This window comes from Glycine max, chromosome 1, assembly GCF_000004515.6.
Source record: "Glycine max cultivar Williams 82 chromosome 1, Glycine_max_v4.0, whole genome shotgun sequence".
NCBI lineage: Eukaryota > Viridiplantae > Streptophyta > Magnoliopsida > Fabales > Fabaceae > Glycine > Glycine max.
Window position 1 is genome coordinate 44,316,362 of NC_016088.4, and position 21,351 is coordinate 44,337,712.

At 34.2% G+C, this 21,351-nt stretch overlaps 2 protein-coding genes across 3 annotated transcripts; both read left to right on the top strand.

Annotated features, from left to right (window-relative positions):
- Positions 1–5,294: 5,294 nt before the first annotated feature.
- Positions 5,295–8,545, top strand: LOC100500188 (uncharacterized). 2 transcript variants are annotated; one of them, XM_006572763.3, is made up of 4 exons: positions 5,295–5,478; positions 5,807–5,990; positions 6,099–6,253; positions 8,292–8,545. In XM_006572763.3, the coding sequence occupies exons 2-3, from the start codon at positions 5,829–5,831 to the stop codon at positions 6,240–6,242; spliced, it is 306 nt and encodes a 101-aa protein (XP_006572826.1). In that variant the 5' UTR covers positions 5,295–5,478; positions 5,807–5,828; the 3' UTR covers positions 6,243–6,253; positions 8,292–8,545.
- A 2,334-nt stretch (positions 8,546–10,879) lies between these two features.
- On the top strand, positions 10,880–16,898 carry LOC100793996 (receptor protein kinase-like protein ZAR1). The gene is made up of 2 exons (XM_003516347.5): positions 10,880–12,654; positions 15,636–16,898. The coding sequence occupies exons 1-2, from the start codon at positions 11,154–11,156 to the stop codon at positions 16,268–16,270; spliced, it is 2,136 nt and encodes a 711-aa protein (XP_003516395.1). The 5' UTR covers positions 10,880–11,153; the 3' UTR covers positions 16,271–16,898.
- Positions 16,899–21,351: the final 4,453 nt, after the last annotated feature.

Genomic DNA, 21,351 nt, shown 5'->3' on the forward strand with positions numbered 1-21,351 from the left:
TTTACAACATAAGTTAAATTTGACTACTTTATTTCTAGCAAGATTTCATGCTATCATAAATCATTTAACCATGTGCAACCTTGGTTTCAAACTTAGTGTCCATTGTCTATTAGTAAATAAATTGGTTACCAAACACTACACAATAGGTTGCTGGTAGCAGCTGCAAGATTTCGACATTTTGTCCAAATGAAGAGTAAAAGTTGGATTCCCTTACGTACACACTTTGTGAGTGGTTTTTATTTGACTTAAAACATAATTATCTATCACTGTTTTCGGCTAAAATGTACAAATTTAATTTACTTATATACCTTAACCACAAGGTGCTAGCTAAGCACAACAATGAAAGTAACCGTGGTGATGTAAATCGTTATTTTCTAATTATAAACTAACATTTTGACGAATATGTGGTAGTATCAGCTATATGAATAGAATACAAAAATGTTGTTTATATTTTATATTTTTACATGATCATGGAGATGTGTCACGCATGCCAAATGATCCTTACCTAAAACAAGTTTGAGGCTTGTTTTAGACAATGAGACTTTAGATTGTCCTATTTATATCAAATGAAGTTTACCTAATTTAAAAGTCTTAAAAAATAGATTAAAATTAAGCAATTAAATATTCTCAAATAAATTAATAAATCTAATTTGTAAGTTTTATATAAATCAATAAATATATGATTTTATGATGATATAATAAAACTTTATTAATAATATATATATAACAATGATAACAACATTTGATTATTCAAGTTAATTAATTGTATCTATAACCTCTTCTAAACAACCTAAAAATTAATTTATTTTATTAATTAAAGTTAAAAATATCAATTTAACTTATTTAATTAAAGAACCAAAGCTAGGCGTGATTTTAACAGACCATGTCAATAATGCATCACTGTACATATGTTCAAAAATCCCTTTCTCCATTTCTTGTCATAAAAATAAATGTAAAGAAAATGTAAAAAGAAAAAAGTGTATAGATGTTGTAGGTCATGTATTTATATATTAGCATTTGTGTAATCATTTTTAAGTATAAAAATAATTTTTACAAAAAGAAATATTTTTGTAGTTAAATTTTCAATTTAGAATTAAGGACAATATAGTTGAAAAACATAATATGTAAAAACTATACACCTAATCAAAGTTTAAAAAGTATGACAATTATTCTATAAAAAAATGGTATGAATTATTCTGACAAGAAAAATATTCTAAAATATTTTCAACTTCTAAAAGTTGAAGTGGCATATAACATTTCATCCTTTTTTTAATGATGCCATGATATCCATTATTGCACGAAAACTCCATAGGTTTATCCATGGGCAGAATGTTTGGACCTTATTTTAGAATCCAAAGTTTTACATTCAAGATGAAAATTTTATGTTCACTTTGCAATATATTAATCTTCAGTCGAGTGAACCAAAGTACAACCATGAAGCAGCTGATACGTATATATTATTGCAAGTTTGAAACCGTATAAGCATGCTTCATGACTACTTTTATTCTATTCATGTATGTGCAACCTTCACGGGTGTAAATTATTGGAGCCTATAAAGCTTATTTTCAGCATTATTGTTCTACTAAAGTTATTTCCTTGACTGCTATTTTCTGCTATTTCAGTGTTGTAACTTGAGTGAACAATACACTCCATTAACGTGAGTGAACAATACACTACTGTTTTAAAGCTTGTTTTTCTTTACTGGATGAACAATACACTACGCATGCTATTTTCAAGGACTTGTTTTCTGCTTTTTCTTTGTTGGTTTCTTTGCTGCACAAGTGAACTAATGGCATGCTATTTTCTAGTTTTTCTTTGTTGTTTATTTTCTGCTTTTTACTTTGCAGTATCACTTCACTATTAATTTATAAGGCAATTGCTGAATTGTTGAAGTCGTGGAATACCACACGACTTCACTATTCATGCAATCTGTGATTTCTTATAATTAATTAATTAGTTTGCATGGTGAAAATAATTAATTAGTTTTGCATTTTTAATATCACTTAGTTATTATTAATTTATGGTTTAGTGTTAAATTAATTTTGATAAATTATTATTTTGTGTTTTAGAATATTAGTGTTTAGTTATTATTAATTTACGTTTTAGTTAGATAAATTATTATACATGATAAATTAATTTTGTTAAATTATTATTTTATGTTTTAGTATAATTGTGTTTAGTTATTATTAATTTGCGGTTTAGTTAGATAAATTATTATACATGATAAATTAATTTTGTTAAATTATTATTTTATATTTTAGAATAATAGTGTTTAATTATTATTAATTTACTGTTGAGTTACATAAATTATTATACATGTTAACTTAATTTTGTTAAATTATTATTTTGTGTGTTAGAATATTAGTGTTTAGTTGTAGCATGAACTGTTCAACAAATACTGTTCACTCCCGTGAAACTTATAAAAGGAGGGTTCATTCTCACTTTGGTGCATCTGTTGTATCCAAACAATCAATTGGTTTTCTGATTTTGACGTGTTTCGTAGAGTCATACTAACATAATATTTTTAGTGTTACATACACGAAAAATGTATTTAAAAATGTTTTTTTTGACGTTACATACAATCCAATGATTCCTTACTAATCAATAATTTTTTTTTTACAGATGGCTACTAAAGAACCCATAATAAGAGATAATGTTAGCGACTTCAGTGATGACGAGTAACAACATGATTTTGATGAACATGGTGAACCAAACAATCAAAGTGAGTCATCTTCATATTTTGAAACTATTAGTAGCCAACTTTTTGAAAATCAAGAGTACTCAAATCCTTATCAAAGGACAACAAGTGTTAGTACAAATGACCTTTATGAAAGGTTGACATTTGAATCAAAACAAGCAGCTGTGAATGCCATTAAACAATTCCATTTTATGCATTCATTTAATTTTGATGTGGTCGAGAACAAGAATGGCAAGTACGTTGTCATGTGTAATCAATATGGTAATGAATGTTATTGGAAGGCAAGAGTATCCTTCAGCAAAATACGCAAAAGGTGGGAGTTGAAGAAATTAAACGGTATTCACACATGCGCAAATTCTACCATATCACAAGATCATGTTTGGTTAGATTCTTTTGTAATTGCCCATAATATTGTTCATTTAGTGAAAACAAATTCGGGTATCGAAATCAAAACCTTGATTGCAGACATGCATCAATAGTTTGGTTACACTGTGTCATACAAAAAAATATGGACATCTAAACAAAAAGCTCTTGAAATGGCATTTGGAAGTTGGAAACAATCATACAATTACCTGCCTGTATGGTTAACAGCTACTCGACACTTTGTACCAGGTACCATACTAAAATACAAAACTTCATCTTCAATGGAGGAAGGTGACAATGACCCTCCTAGGGTGATTCTTAATCGTGTATTTTAAGCGTTTAATCCATGCATTGAAGACTTCAAATATTGCAAGCCACTTGTACAAGTAGATGAGACATTTTTAACTGACAAATACCATGGTACTTGGTTGACTGCCATCGGACAATATGGTAGTAGAAACAATTTTCCACTTGCTTTTGCAATTGTTGAGAGCGAGACTAAAGAAGCTTGGATGTGGTTCTTGCATTATTTGCGAAAATATGTTACTCCGCAACCAAATTTGTGTATTATCTCAAACAGGGGAATCAGTTTGCTAGCAGCTTTACAATCCGAACGCATTGGGTGGAATGGACCAGATGTTTCGTCTGTGTATTGCATTCGCCACATTGCATCAAATTTCAACAAACAGTTTAAAAATGTTGACTTAAAAAAACAAGTCATCAATATGGGTATGTTTCTTCCTATTTCATGCTTTATTACATGTTCACTAAATTTATTACTCATTGTTCTATCTTTTCGCACAGGGTATGAGATGAGGAAACCACGATTTGAGGCTAAGTTGCTCGCTATTCGAACAGAGTTTCCACAAGCAGCAGATTGGTTGGATCAAATCCCGAAGAGTAAATGGACTCAGGCCTACGATGAAGGAAAATAATATGGCCATATGACTACCAACCTTGCTGAATGTATGAATTCTGTTTTGAAAAGAGCCCGAGCATTACTTATTACTGCCTTAGTCAATGAAACATTTAATAAAATAAATGATTCATTTGTCACTAACGACATCAAAATCATGAATATGGTAAAGGCAGGGCATAGGTACTTCGAAGACGTATATGTCATGATGCAAGAAAATCAACACATTGCTACCTCGCATTATGCTCGCATGTATGTTCGAGAAACATGGGAGTTTGAGGTTCAAGAAATTGCAAATACGCGACTTGGTCGACGAGCAATGATATGCACTGTCAAATTGAAATGAATGGTCATGTGATTGTGGACAATTTCAAGCACTTCGACTACCTTGCTCGTATGCAATTGCAGCGTGTGCTTTTTGCAATTTAAATTATGATGACTTTGTTGACCTTGTATACAAGTTGGAAAATATTTTCAAAGTTTATCAACATCATTTTCATTCCTTGGAAGTGAAGACATATGACCTCAATATTTAGGTCTGCATTTTATGTCTGATCCTTTGAAACAACAACAAACATTAGACAAGCTGACCACTACTCAAATACATAATGAGATTGATGAACCAATTCCATATAGACTTAAGAAATGCTCATTATATAGAAGTGAAGGACATAATCAGACTAACTGTCCATACAAACAAGTACATGACTAAAATAACTTGTAATTTTTATGTTTTTCTTTCATTTGTATTGTGCATTTTATATTAATGTATTAATTATGTTGTTTTTAATTTTTATTGATATATTATTTAAACTTTAAATAAAAAACATTTAAAGTAAACTATATTAAAATATATATATAAAATATTTTAAATAATAAAACATTAAAATAAAATAATAACATATCAAATAAAATCGCAATAAATATACTAATAAAATCAACTTAATATTATTTATTATATATTTAAATATATTTTTTAAATTTTTTATTTAAAATAAAAAAACTGTAAACAATATTAAATTTTAAAGAAAAAACATATTTACGAAAAGAAAAAAAAATAGGTTAACAAAATAAAAACATATTTACAAATAGTAAAAAAATAGTTTTTAAAATTAAAAATTTAAAAGAAAAAGAATAAAATAGTTTTACGACTTTAAAATCGAAACAAAATACGACTTCCGTTTAAAAAAATATTAAAGTCGTAAAAAAAATAAAATTGACACTAAAAGTTGTAAATATTTTTATTACTTCACTTAAAAAAAAAAAAAAAAAATAACAAGTAGTCAGAGATGTTGCGACTTCTAATAGATTTACCCTATTTTGGATTTTAAAATATAGCCCCATTGAAAAATTGGAAATTTTTTTCGTAAAAAAGCCCTTCTTCCTTTTCAAGGTTCATACTTTCGTTTCCCCTTCTCATCGAATCGAAGCGCCGCACCGTGTTTCTTCTCTGCCTGAATAACGCAAAGAAAATTGAAGCATCCTAAGGGTTGTTTCTAAGGTTTAATTCCCCTCTTCTATGCTTTAATATCCTTTTTCGTTTATTCAATTTTATTTAAGGTTTTAACTCTGAAAATGTGTTAATTTTGTGAAATATGTTATTTTTATAATTTTTTTATATACTTATTGGATTAAAGGTTAGGTATAGATTAAGGGTTGGAAAATGATTTTCTAGTGAGAGCTTGTTAATGAAAATAAATGCAGCTAAGTGTAATGTTTGTGTGGACTTTGGTGAAAGATAAGAGGGAATCGTTTATATATCATATTGTGACATTAATTGTTTTATTTGCCACTATGGTGATGCTATCGTCTACCTGAATCTGATTTAGGGATACCGGGTTGGGAGAGAAGATGAAGCAGGTGGTGGGAACGGTGGTTTCAAATAAGATGCAGAAATCAGTGGTGGTGGCAGTGGATAGACTATTCTACCACAAATTGTACGACCGATATGTCAAGCGCACGTCTAAGTTTATGGCTCATGATGAGCACAATCATTGTAACATCGGTGACCGAGTTAGTTTCATTGATTCTTTTGTGTATTGTGCTTTTGGCATGATTGGTTCTACTCTGGGTTTTGCAAGATGGCTTATTGAGTGGCTGCTTTTGTGATTGTTGTTGCAGGTTCGGCTGGATCCTTCTAGGCCTTTGAGTAAGCATAAACATTGGGCAGTTGCTGAAATTCTCAAGAAAGCACGTATATATGTTCCGCCCTCAATGCCAGTGCCGGGGAGTGTGAGCTCAAGCTCTGAAGCATCTGCTTCCTGATTTGGCTGAAGGTATTATAACATATTTTGGCTGTCAATATCTACACAAGTTGTAGCTGTTCGTATTGAAGTGATTCTGGAAATAAAGTTTAGAAGAAATTTGAGCCCTTCTTTATTTGCCATTCGTAGATTGTTTCTCTTAGTTTTCATGGTAGAAGTTTTAATGTGGAGTGTTCTAAGGTTGATTAGCTTGTATCTTGACGGGTTAAAATAAGTCTGTTGCAAATTGCAATTTTTCATGCTAATTGCTGTCTTATTAGATGTCAAGGCTGCTGTGTTGTGTGATCTTTATGATGGATTCCATATGGTGCACAACATCTTTTAATCTCATGCTTACATTATTACGGTGCACCCTCAAGACCATTTACTGTCTACACTTTTGCCACTGGAAAACTCCTTGCAGCTGCTGGTGAAACCCTTGCCATCACTGGCGACACCCTGCCATCCTCCTCAACACCACCACCACCTTTGGTAATCCCCAACAACAACCACATCCTCCTCCTTCCGCCACCAAGACAAGCCCCAAACTCCTCACATCGTAACCTCCTCTGTCACCATGCGCCGCTGCAAACCACCACCACCACTGAGACAACAACCCATCCTTTTTGAAACAGGATCTGGAATTTCCTGGTTGAACGACAAAAAGAATGAAGATTAAGAAGGAAGACATGGAAATTTGGTATCAAGCTTGCATTTTAATGCTTGCATTTTAATATCAAGTTTCATGCGTTGTGAAATTTGGTATCCTAGTAGAAAGGCTCCTGTAAATGAAAATTTAGAACCCTTGTAGGCTAAGAGATTTATGATGTGGCAGGGAAAGGTGAAGGGTAATTGAGTATTGAAACCTAAGCTGGGTAATTGAGTCTTGAATAATAATCCTGACCAAAAAAAAGTTTTGAATAAGGATGAGTACAAACCTTAGTTAACTGCTAAATACGGATGATGAATGCCCGGTACTAACTCTTACCCTACCCTCTGTTTGAATGCAGAGAAAATGAGGGGAGACAAAGTATTTGAAATTGTTTTTCTTGAAGTCAACTTATCGTTCTATTTTTATCCCCTTTTATTTTCTCTTAAATCAAACAAAAGAAAATGCATTTTTGTCTGTATCTTTTCTATTATTTTCTCTTGCTCTCTCTCTCTCTCTGTTTCTGCTTCAGCAAACATAACATTAAAGCAAGCTTGAATATGACAATAATATAGAGACAACATTTGCCCCTATCCTTCATTGTGGATCTTTTTTAAGTAATAAATCATACGTCTTACATTAAGCTCACAAGTGCTCATGTATCTGAGTATCTCAAATTTGATTTTGATAAAAGAATATTTCCGTATAACCTTGGAGGTGGCGTTGCAGTGTCACTTTAGAATCGCTCCCCCATTGTTATATAACAGGATTACTTTACTGACTTATAAATTATTGAGGTGGGGGTGGAGGGAGGAAATATCCTGATCAAATAGTTGGAATCAGTTTTTAAAACTGTACAGGATATTGAACCAAAACAAATTAGGATTAATTTGTAAAACTCTGGTTGTAGTTATTCTGTATGGAATTTTAGAAAAATAGATTTGGAGTGTCACACAATGATGCATACTATAACATATTCTAATAACACAATTTAATTTAGGAATATCATAGAATGTGTGTACTTGAGGGAAGCATAAATCCATGTTCACAATCTTGATCTAACCCTTTAGGGAAAAATGAGAAAAAAACTACTCTCTGATGGCTAAGGTTATTGTGCATACTTTTAAAACTGTCCAATGAGCCAACAATTTTATAGTCAGCTCAGATGACAGAAAAGACTCCTTATTATAGTATTAGGCACTAAGTTAGAAGTCCAATCCATCATTAGTCAGTCACATCAAAAGCCAAATGCCCAATAGTAAATATTCATCACTTAATTTTATGTTATGATTAAATTAATAATCACCATAATTGATAAATCTAATAAATTCAAAGAGTTTATTCTAAACAATTGATTAATGATAATCCACAAATAAATAATTGAACATATTCTTATTAATTTTATTTATTTCAATGTTACAGTTGGATTCATTTGGCACCAATAAAGTGTATCCGTTGAGTACAAAGCAAGGGAATGTTGCATTTCCTCTCTTAATAGTTGTATAAAGTTCGTGGGAAGGATTCAGGGTGTTTTCTTTTGAAATATAGGGGAATCATGTCGTGTACTTGCCTAAAGTTCTTTTATTTTTCGCTGATAGAAATCATTACTGAATTCTTTTGCAGAGGGGAAGTACAAACAAATTGTGTTAATTTTATGTGGCTTTGTTAGCTTCTAAGTTTGCTTTGCATGATTGAAACGTAGATGCAATTGCAATAGTCCTTGATTATTCTACTCAACAATTGAATAATTACAACAGAAGATGATGGGGCTCTGTGCATTACTCATTTACGTGAAGTAACAAATTAATGTTGTAGTTGCAGTGAGAATTAAGGTGTAAATTAAATTAAAGGGACACTGTTGATGATGGTGTGACCATTGAGTGAGAAAGTGGTGGTTGGTTGAAGAAAGGGATTTGCACTAATCACTCTATTGGTCTCCAGTGCTGTAGTGCGAAATGTCATGAAAATATAAGAGTCCATGATAACCGAAAAGTGATTATAATGTCCTAGAATTTATACGCGTCCAGAAAGGTTAAACTTTCTGTGGTGTACCAAAATTTTGCTTCAAGTTTAGGCTTTGTAACATCACCAAATTTGGTGTAATTTTTAACAAGCGTTTAATTAAAAAATATTATGTCGACGTTGGGGGGTCTTGGGGATGCCCCCCCCCCCCCCCGTTTTTAATCTAAGATTTACGAGTGTGTTCAAGATCGTAATGGCATACACCTTTCTAAATACATGGTATAATTTCAAACTCCTTTTTACTAGAAAATCTACTTGAGTATGTAAATAATTTACTCCAAGTTTCACCTCATCATTCTCTGAAATCGACTTTTTAGGGGCTTGGTGTATTATTTTAGTTCTCTTGATGATTTGCTTTGACTCAACTTGACCCTTTTAGACGATTTTTGCCATATTTGATTTTAATCTTATTTTTGGGAGGGGGGCGGCGTGAGATACATAAAATGCCATTAATATTAAACTCAATATTTACTTGGATGAGTATTTGGTTGATTTGTTACACTTGCCAACCTATGTATACCATTCGATTTTTAGTTAACTAATGAATTTATTTATAAGTAGTGATCGAAAAAAAGGGTAGTGATATATACATTTTAAATTCAAGTGAGATTTACGATGAATATTTGGTTGATTTGTTACTTACCCTGAATAAACACTTGTCAGCATATGTATACCATTCGATTTTTTTATTTATTAAATGAATTTCTTTATACGTAGAAAATTCAGGAAAAAGTAGTAATATTTATATTTTAAGAAGAAAAGGTTTTTCTTTTCCAGGGAAAATTGTGCAATCCAACAATATAAACTAGTATGGTTTACCATTGGAAATCTGTTGGAGAGTGTTACACGTATTTTTAGAGAAAGAACTCAAAGAAGTCTTCTGTATCATTTGTTTCCAACGTATTTTTTTTTTAAACGGGTTCAAAAATTTTTACTGCTAAAACAGATGAGATAAGCTGCAAGTGAAAGCTGAGAAACATTTATTCATTTTACATTATATAAGATGTATTGAAACACAAACATTATTCTCGTACCTTAAAAATTAACTTTTTTTAGTGAATTCCTTAAAAATTAACTTCTGGCATAGTGATTAAATATTATGCCCTCGTTTTACTGTATTTTTTTAACCACACATTTAATTGTGATATTAGTTCGGCTTAAAACAATTCAAATTCACCTTCTAGCATGCAACAGTAATACAATACACCGTCCCCATTATGAATATAAATAATAAAAATTTCTTATTTTTTACTCTCAAATAAAAATAAATCTTAATTATATATGTCTTATTTTTTTTGGTAACCATATAATTGATACGAAATGTCTATCAATTTTGTTGACGATTAATTTTTGTCAAAAAATTTAACTGATCACTTTAATAGAGTTTTTATTTTCCAATTAAATTTTTTCTATACATAAAATTTAAACATGAGATTTTATTTAAAGGAACAGAGTTTGATATCATTTGAATATATTGTTGATATAATGTCTTATATAATAAGAATATCTCTAAAATACTCTTCATTAATAATATCAAAGACTGTTTTTTCATACTTAATATCAAATTTTAATATAGAATAGTTTTAAAAAAAGATTTTTTTTAATTAAAAATAATACAATTTAATAAAGTTAACAATTTTTTTAATAAATATAAATTATATTTATTTTTGCTTATAATCAAGATTGGAGAAATTACTACTATAAAGGTTTGTTTAACATTATTGATTATGAAACCATTGCCGAGTTCAAAACGCATTTTAAGTAAAACGTATCTCATCGCCTCATTTATTTAATTTTTTTTTATAACAAAATTCTAAATTACACATAGTCCCCAATCTTATATCACAAGAAAAAAAGAAATTTAAAGAGTGAAGATGAAAATCAAGAACTAAACAGGACCACGATTTGAAGTTGCAAGCGTGCAACAAAGCAAAGAAGAGCAACAAAGTGAACAAACATTCTCCTTCTCTCTTGTTTTTCTTACATTACACTTCACTCTTTGTCTCTACTCTCTAGCACTCTTTTCGGTTAGCAAGTCTTTCCCTATTTTTGGCGGGAGCTATACCCCACCCAATTAAAAACAAACCCACCTTTCTCATAAATACTTCATTCCCCCTCTTTCCTCTTCTCTCAACAAAAACAATATCATAACACCATTTTCTACACTCATCTCTGCAAACTGCAACTACACAAACACACACACTCTTCCAAACGGCGTCGTTGCAATCAGCATTCACTTAGAATAAAAAGAAGTTTCCATCAATGACACTTTCTTCGTTCCTGTGTCTTGTTTTCATATTTCAATTTCTCTTCACATCACCCTCACTCTCTTTGTCGTCGGATGGGCTCGCCCTTCTCGCGCTAAAGTCTGCGGTGGACGAGCCCTCCGCTGCGGCGTTCTCCGACTGGAACAACGGCGACCCCACGCCGTGCGGCTGGTCAGGGATCGCCTGCACCAACATCTCCGGCGAGGCGGAGCCGCGCGTGGTCGGAATCTCCCTCGCCGGAAAATCGCTCTCCGGCTACCTCCCCTCGGAGCTCGGTACGCTACGGTTTCTCCGGCGGCTTAACCTCCACGACAACGCCTTCTCCGGCGTCCTCCCGGCGCAGCTCTCCAACGCCACTGCGCTCCACAGCCTCTTCCTCCACGGCAACAACCTCTCCGGCGCCATCCCCTCCTCCCTCTGCACCCTCCCCCGCCTCCAGAACCTCGACCTCTCCAAAAACGCCTTCTCCGGCCACATCCCGGAGCACCTCAAAAACTGCAAGAACCTCCAGCGCCTCGTCCTCGCCGGCAACAAATTCTCCGGCGAGATTCCCGCTGGCGTGTGGCCGGACCTCCGTAATCTACTCCAACTCGACCTTTCCGACAACGAGTTAACAGGCTCAATCCCCGGCGAAATCGGAACCCTAATTTCCCTCTCCGGTACGCTGAACCTCTCCTTCAACCACCTCTCCGGTAAAATTCCAGCTTCGTTAGGAAAATTACCGGCAACAGTGAGCTATGACCTCAAAAACAACAACCTCAGCGGCGAAATTCCCCAAACGGGATCGTTTTCGAACCAGGGCCCCACTGCGTTCCTCGGAAACCCGGACTTATGCGGGTTTCCGCTCAGGAAATCGTGTTCTGGTCTGGACCGGAATTTTTCTCCCGGTTCGGATCAGAACAAACCGGGTAATGGTAACCGGTCCAAGGGGCTGAGCCCCGGTTTAATTATTTTAATTTCGGCGGCTGATGCTGCTGTAGTGGCCTTCATTGGGCTTGTGATTGTGTACATTTATTGGAAGAGAAAGGATGATGAGAATGCTTGTAGTTGCATTAGGAAGAGGAGTTTTGGTGAAGAGAAAGGGAACATGTGTGTGTGTGGTGGATTATCATGTGTTGGTGGGGTGAAGAGTGATGATGATGAAGAGGAAGAGTATGAGGGGGGTGAGGGTGAGGGTGAAGGGGAATTGGTGAGGATTGACAAGGGTTTAAGTTTTGAGCTTGATGAGTTGTTAAGGGCTTCAGCTTATGTGTTGGGGAAGAGTGGGTTAGGGATTGTGTATAAGGTGGTGTTGGGGAATGGGGTGCCTGTGGCTGTGAGGAGGTTGGGGGAGGGTGGTGAACAGAGGTATAAGGAGTTTGCTGCTGAGGTTATGGCCATTGGGAAGGTCAAGCACCCTAATGTTGTGAGGTTGAGGGCTTACTATTGGGCACATGATGAGAAGCTTCTCATCAGTGATTTCATCTCCAATGGCAATTTGACTCATGCCCTTAGAGGTTAGTTCTTTTCTTTCTGTTTCACTTTTTAGTTGATTTTTTTTGGACTAAAATGATCATTTTAGTCTATGAAATTGTATAGACTACACGTTAGTCTTTGAAAGTAAGAAAATTCAAAAATAATTTCTTACAATGACATTTAACGTAGGTCTTAAGTATAATATTAATATATCTTTAAAGACTAAAATGATAATAAATGATTAAATTTAAAAGACTTAGTGAAAAGTTTAAGAACTTAGATATAATAACTTGAACTTTCATGGATTATTTTTAGGTTTTCTTACTTTCAGAGATTAATATTAGAAGTTAGATCGATGTATACTTTCAATGATCAAAATAACTTTTTATCTTTGTTGTTGTTTTTGAGTTCATGCACTTGAAGACAGGGGATATGATTCGGAGTGATATTGATAGGCAATAGTGAGAAGCTTAAAAGTAACAATAAGTTAATTAATGATAAGTGAATATTTTGAACTTGATGCATGGCATGTATGAGTTAAAAAAGACTAATCATTCATGCATGGATGATGGAATAATATAATAGCGAAAGCATCACTCTCACTCATATAGTAATTTTGTACTCTGTTGTCAATGTGGCATATAAATTAGTTTTAATTTCTTTGCTTAAAAGAGAAGTTTATTTATTTAGTGACTTAGTTTAAGAGGGAGCACGTACTGTGAATTATTTAAATAGAACTCGAGTTCTTTGTCTACTGTTTTTTCTTTTTAATGGCTCATATTTATATATGGTGTCTATTCTACATTCTGCTGTTTCTCAAAGTATATTCAAAGTATATATATACTTATTCTATTATGATCCGTGAGATAGTTTGTCCAATCAATCTATGGCAGCTTATGTTTTTCATGCGATACTATGTATGAGTAATTTTATGTTGTGCAGTAGGTATAGAATTCTTAAAAAAGATTAGTAGCTATGAAGATAATATTTTATTTTTGAGAATATAAAGATTGCCAAAAGAAAATTAGTTGAAACCTGTATCAATTAGATATTGAAAAGATACCGAACACTGTTTAGATTTCCTTTCTTAGAAAGTGTGAGGGAAATTTGATTTGGAGTTTTTGTCTGTTGTAGTTGATGACGTTGATGGAATATGCCACCTGCTAGAACAAAAGGCAATGCTGTTGGTTCAGCATGTGTCTGGAGATTTTTTTATTCTGATTGTTTTTGTTTGTTGGGTTGGGTTGGCTTCATGCAGTGAAGTGTAGAAGGAATTTGAATCAGAGTGATATTGATAGGCTACAATGAAAAAGGTTAAAAGAAGCAATAAATTAATTAATGATAGGTGGATATTTCGAACATAATGCACGACATGTACGAGTCAAAAAAGACTAATCATTCATGCATGTATGATGGGGAAAAAGCATCACACTCACATGTAGCAATTTTGTCATCTGTTGTCCATGTGGCTTATAACTTATAAGTTGGTTTTTAATTTCTTTGCTTGAAGGGAAAGTTTATTTATTTAGTGAATTAGTTTAAGCAGGACCTGGTACTAGGACTTATTAAATAGGATTTGAGTTCTTTGTCTACTTTTTTGTTAAATGGCCCACATTTATATACGGTATATACTCTACATTCTATTGTTCCTCAAAAAGTATATATTCTATTGTGGTCCGTGAATTGAGTTTGTCCAGTTCTTGGCAACTTCTGTTGTTTTTCATGAGATAGTAGGTATAGGTAATTTTATGTTGTGTGATATGTATAGAATTTTTAATAAAGTTGGTAGCTATAAAGATAGAAAATTATTTTTTAAAAAAAATTCTTCTGTAAGGAAAAAAATAAAGAAACTTACTTTCCTTGTGTATTTAACAACTTTTTGTTCCAATTTTAAAAAACAAATAGATGCAAAATGAATTTGCATAAGGATTGATATTCTTTTATGCAAATTCATTTTGCAACTAACTATATATTGAAAAAGATACCCAACAAAAATAGTAGATTTTGTTACTTAGAAAGTAAGAGGGAAACTGGATTTGGACTCTGTTGCGTGGTTGATGACGTTGGGGGATAGGCCACATGCTAGAAGCCTAGAACTAAAGATAACTCTGTTGGTTCAGCATGTGTCTGGGAGATGATGAATTAGCAAGACAGACGCTCTTGGTGGGGACCAAGAACAATTTCTTGTCTTCTTGAGCTTTAATCACTGTTCACTAACAAAACAAAACTTGCATATCAAAGTTCCAGTTTCACTCTTCCAATGCATTTCTCTTCTCAACTGCAAGCAATGTTGTTTGAGGTTAAAATCTTTTTTCTTTTTAAAATCATTGTTTTCCTTCTTCCCCAAGCCTTTTGAGTACTTGGATATCCCTTTATACCTCTCTTTAGTTACACACCATATCCATATTTTTCAAAACTAGCTTCCTTTAAAATATCTCAAGGCACGTTTATGCGTTTTATTCAGGAAATAAAGTTGAGTATCTTGGTGCAAAATGGGTGCCTTTTGTTTCTTGGTTTAGTTTGTCTTTTAGGTTACTAACCTTTCTCGATTATGAAGCATAGTCTCTACCATCTTCGTTACTTTTAACCAGGGTCCAACTAGAAATTGTTTTCTTACTTTTTCCTTGCTTCCACTGCACCTATGTCTCACCCATACTATTAGAAGAAAGAAAAATACTAGTAGTTCGTTCTCTAATACACTCATCAATCACGTCCTTTATAATAGGCGTAAGTTAAAATCACAAAACTGTGTTCCACTTCTCATCTAGTGGGATTGTACTCATGATTTTGCAGTAGTTTCTAATTAAATTTAAACAATAGAATGTGTTAGAAAGAATGTAAGTGTGTTGTTAGCACTCCTATGAAAGTCAACATAAATTTGTAGTTGCAATAAAAAGTATATCATGATCTGCATTTGCATTCTGTACCAGATGTTACAAACTATTTTTCCAGTTAAAAGTATCAGCCACTAACAAACATTCACTGCAGCTAATGCTTCACTTCACTCGACTATTTGCTGCAGGGAGACATGGCCAACCATCTACAAATCTTTCATGGTCCACCAGGCTGAGAATCACCAAAGGAACAGCGAGGGGCCTGGCCTATCTCCACGAATGCAGTCCAAGAAAATTCGTCCATGGCGATATCAAGCCCTCCAACATTCTTCTTGACAACGACTTCCAGCCCTACATATCCGATTTTGGCCTTAACCGTCTAATCAGCATCACTGGCAACAACCCTTCCACCGGTGGATTCATGGGTGGAGCTCTTCCTTACATGAACTCATCACAGAAAGAGAGAACTAACAGTTACAAAGCCCCCGAGGCTCGTGTCCCTGGCTGCAGACCCACCCAGAAATGGGACGTGTACTCGTTCGGGGTCGTGCTACTAGAAATACTAACTGGGAGGTCACCAGAGTCATCTCCCACCACATCAACTTCCATGGAAGTCCCTGACTTAGTGAAGTGGGTGAGGAAAGGATTCGATCAAGAAAGCCCGTTATCTGAAATGGTTGATCCATCGCTGCTCCAAGAAGTGCGTGTTAAGAAAGAGGTGCTGGCTGTGTTTCATGTAGCACTGTCTTGTACTGAGGGAGACCCCGAGGCTAGGCCTAGGATGAAAACTGTCTCTGAAAATCTTGATAAGATTGGAACGTAATGCTCGAACATGTGCAGTGTGCTAGCTCTAGGACTCAGCCTGAGACTGCAGTTTACACAAAAGATGCATTTCAATCTAACAACGCATTTCTGTGATAACACTGAGAAGGTTTTATGATGTGCATCAATATGGTGCTGCAAACCTGATCCTTCCATCTTGGATAAGCCCCTTTACATTTGTTTTGGAACTCGAGCAATTTTTGGAGAGCTGTAATTATCATGGTCTCACTTACATTCCATTCTCATTTTATTATTTTTTGTTACATATCAGGAAATTGTTAGATATTTTATTTTTTTGTTCTGATCTCTTTTCCTCCAAAATGTTATTGCAATACCACAACGCCTTGCATTATCATTTAAGTTTCCAAATTAATTCAGGTTGGTGTTGTGCATGTGCCATTGGTACCTGTAGCCGTTTGGGGTTTGGGAAAGGGATTATTTGGGTTGGAATTTGTTAGGAGTGAACTAGTAAAAATGAACGCAAACTTGAAGAAGTTGAATAGAGAGAGGGAAAAGGGACCTCGGAAACTCAGCATGGGGATTATAGAAAGTTTTAAAGAATAAGTCTGATGTATTTTATATATATAAGGATCCTATAATTCCTCATCTATTAAAGGAATGACAGCTGCACAAATTACCTCAGTTGTAATAAAGCCTACATTACAGCTAACATAATATTTGATTGCCTAATATTAGTTAATAGAATATTTGACATATCTTAACACCCCCACTCAAGTTGGTGCATGGATATCCCACATTCCCATCTTGAATAGAGACTCATTAAACACTTTGCTTGACACTCCTTTGGTGAGAACATCAACCAACTGCAATTCAGATCTTATAAAGGGAAAGGAAATTATTCCAACTTCAAGCTTCTCTTGGATGAAATGTCAATCAATCTCCACATGCTTTGTTCTAACATGTTGGACAGGATTGTGAGCAATTGCTATAGCTGACATATTGTCACAGTACAAACTCATGGTTTCATTTGGTTTAAAGCCCAAATCTGATAGTACATTTTTAACCCACAAAAGTTCACATACATCGAGTGTCATGCCTCTGAATTCTGCTTCTGCACTAGATCTCTTCCTACTACGGTTTGTTTTTTACTCCTCCAAGGTACAAGATTCCCTCCTACAAAAGTAAAAGTATCCAGAGGTAGATCTTCTATCATCTTTTGAACCTGTCCAATCTACATCAGTGTACCCTTCTACCTTTAAGTTTCCATGATTTGAGAACAAAATTCCTTTTCCAGGAGTGGACTTCAAATATCTCAAAATCCTCTCCACAACATCCATATGAAGCTTTCGTGGGTCATGCATAAATTGACTAACGACATTCACTGCATAGGTAATATCTGGACGTGTATGGGACAAATAAATTAGTTTTCCTACCAGCCTTTGGTATCTCCCTCTGTCTATGCTTGCTGAATTTGAGCATTGAAAGAGTTTATGATTTTGTTCAATTGGTGTATCAACTGGTTTACCTTCAAGCAGCCCAATTTTTGATACTAAGTCAAGAGTATATTTTCTTTGGCATAGAAAAATACCATGTTTTGATCTAGCTACTTCAATACCCAACAAATATTTGAGGTTTCCAAGTTGTTTCATCTCAAATTCAGATGCAAGGTATTGTTGCAGACTAGAAATCTCATCTTGATCATTTCCTGTAACAATCATGTCATCTACATATATAATCAAAGCTGTAATTTTTCCTTCTCCTCTCTTCAAAAATAAGGTGTGATTAGAGTTACTTGCTCTATAGTCAAAAACCTTCATAGACTTGGTAAACCTTCCAAACCATGCTCTTGGGGATTGTTTTAATCCATATGGAGCCTTCTTTAATTTGGAAACCTTGATTCCATTTGAATCTGTACGTCATGCCTGATGGAGAATCCATATAAATTTCTTCTAAAATTTCTCCATGTAGGAAAGAATTTTTCACATCAAATTGTAGAAGAGGCCAATCTTGGTTTGCTGCTAGCGACAAAAGTATTCTTATAGTGTTGAGCTTGGCTACGGGTGTGAATGTCTCTTGGTAATCTACACCACAAGATTGAGTGTAACCTTTAGCCACAAGTCGTGCTTTATACCTCTCAATAGTTCCATCAGCTTTGTGTTTGATTTTAAATACCCCTTTGCAGCCCATAGTTTTCTTCCCTCGTGGTAAGGACACAAGATCCCAAGTGTTGTTTTTTTCCTAAAGTGTCATCTCATCATTTGGTCCATCTAGGATCTGCCAAAGCTTCCTGTATATTACTAGGAATAGAAATTGAAGATAATTGAGATACAAATGATGCATATGACTGGGATAACTTGTGATATGACACATATTTACTAATGAGATATTTAACTTTGGCTTGGAGGTTTGGTTCATATTTAGCTGGAGGTTGACCATGATTAGAGCGGGGTGGAAGATTATATTGGACAATAGTAGACTTAGTGTTTGGTGTGCTGGTGGTCTCACACAGACAAGGATCAATTTCATGATCGGTTTCATCTAAATTAGTATTATCAAGGGTAGGATCAAGAGAAACAATTTCATGATCAATTTCGTCTACATTAGTATTATCAGAGATAGGATCAGAAGGTACCTCTGAAGAGTCAAGCCGAACCTGTGGAGAAGATTGAGCCAATTGGTTATGATCAGAAGACACTGTATTATCCAAAAAAGAATTGTCCATCTTTGGGATTGGCTCACTTCCTGCAGAATGATCCTCACACGATAATTTATTTTCACGATATAAGTTTATATCTGAGATATCAAACATACAAATATCATGATTATGCACTTCACTTTCATTTCCTCCCTGAAGTGTAGAATCAACATAAAAAAAAATTATGCTCATTAAATGTCACATCCATAGAGATATAAAATTTCTTTGATGATGGATGGTAAGCACGATAACCTTTTTGAATTGATCCATACCCAACAAAAATACATTTGATAGCTCGTTCTTCAAGCTTTGTACATTGATATGGGTGTAAGTGAACAAATATAACACATCCAAAAACATGAGGTGGTAAATAAACCATGGAAGGAAGGATACAATGATCAGACAACACATCTAGAGGCCTTCTAAAGTTAAGCACACTAGAAGGGGTTCGATTAATCAAATAAATTGCAGATCTCATAGCCTCACTCCATAAATGAGATGAGACATTACCATCTATCAAAACTGATCTTGTCACCTCTAATATTTGTCTATTTTTCCTTTCAGCCACTCCATTTTGTTGTGGTGAATAAGGACATGTGGTTTAATGCAAGATTCCATTAGAGTTCATGAACTCTATTAATTCAGCCTTAAAATATTCCCCTCCATTGTCTAATCTAATGACCTTAATATATGTGTTAAATTATGTAGCTATCATTTGATGAAAGGAACGAAACACATCACACACATCACTTTTATGTTTAAGCAAATACACCCAGGTTACTCGAATATAATCATCAACAAAACTAACAAACCATTTTTTCCCATTATGCGTAGATTGTGGGGCAGGGCCCCAAACATCTGTGTGAATTAATGAAAAAGGAAAATCAGTTTTTTTATTGCTTAAAGGAAACACAACACGATGACTTTTTTCCTTTACACAAGTTTCACAAAGAAAATAAGAAATGTTGCATTTATGAAATAGCGATGGAAACAATTTTTTTAGATAACCAAAAAAAGGATGTCCCAATCGTCTATGCCATAGCCATATTTCCTTTTTGTTTTTATCTTGTATGTGTTGATTCGCAAAACAAGCCAAAGCTCCTTTATGGGTTTGTTGTGAGACATTTTCCACATAATACAGTCCTTCACTCTCTCTACCACTGCCCATCTTCTCCTTGGAATGGATGGTCTGAAAAAGACAATGGGTTGGATAAAACGAGGCAACACAAGAATGTGATTTGGTTAATTTGCTAACAGAGAGAAGATTACAGTTTAATGTAGGAACAAATAAAACATCAGGAATCAATAAGGAGGGTGAGAGGTATATAGTACCTACACCTTCAATAGGTGATGAGACCCTATTGGCATTAATAATAAAATTTTTAGAACAATTATGGGAAAAGCTAGTAAATTTATGAGTATCACAAGTCATATGATCAGTAGCACTTGAATAAGTTATCCACTCACTACCCCTAGTAACAACAGAAAGATTAAGAGCAGAGTTAGATATACTTGACTTGGTCACAAATCCAGCAGCAGTAGAAATATGGCTCTTGGAAGTAGCGTCTACCTTGGTATTTGGAGTAGTTTTGCCTTTTGGATGCCAATCCGGATAGCCATGGAGTTTAAAACATGTCTCCAAGACATGATTATCCCCATAACAGTGGGTACACTTGCGGATTCCTTTCTTAGAATACTTCTTAACAGCAAAGGTAGTCCCCATAGTAGACTCACTATCAAGCATAGCCTCTTGGCGGTTTGTTTCGGCACAAACAGTTGCATAAACTGATTGATTTTTATCAGAAGGAGCCATCAGAAATATTCAAAGAAATAAAGAAGCACCGATTCCTATATTGGAGAGGATGTTGGTGTTCGGCTCTGCTACCATATAGAAAGGTTTAAAGAATAAGTATGATGTATTTTATTCATAGAATAGTATTGTATATATATATACAAGGAACCTATAATTCCTCATCTATTAAAGGAATGACAGCTGCACAAATTACCTCAGCTGCAATAAAGCCTAAATTACAACTAACATAATATTTGATTGCCTAATATTAGCTAATAGAATATTTGACATATCTTAACAGGGATGACACTCTAGGGAGACAAAAAGGATCTAACATGAAATGAGAACCTAAATGTGATACTTGGATTTGTGGGCTTGGGTGTAACTCGTTTTAGTTACACGTTACAACTATTACATAAAGATAAGATAATTCATATCTCAAATGTTTATTTCAAGTCTGATTTATTGAGATATGAATCTGTTTTGGATCTTAACTCTTAGTTGGCTTAAGGAGAAGGTTAGGACTTCTCCAATCCTATCAATTTTGAGTTGCTTGAAGAACACGTGTTTAGAATGTTACTTTCACCTTTTTCTACTTGCTCGTGGCTGTTGTTTAATTGATAATATGAATATG

Excerpts from the sequence above, each read along its gene's own strand:
- LOC100793996 (XM_003516347.5), top strand. The coding sequence starts at position 11,154 with ATGACACTTTCTTCGTTCCTGTGTCTTGTTTTCATATTTCAATTTCTC. Across the intron at positions 12,655-15,635 it reads TTTGACTCATGCCCTTAGAG|GGAGACATGGCCAACCATCT; the intron begins GTTAGTTCTTTT and ends TATTTGCTGCAG.
- LOC100500188 (XM_006572763.3), top strand. The coding sequence starts at position 5,829 with ATGAAGCAGGTGGTGGGAACGGTGGTTTCAAATAAGATGCAGAAATCA. Across the intron at positions 5,991-6,098 it reads ATTGTAACATCGGTGACCGA|GTTCGGCTGGATCCTTCTAG; the intron begins GTTAGTTTCATT and ends TTGTTGTTGCAG.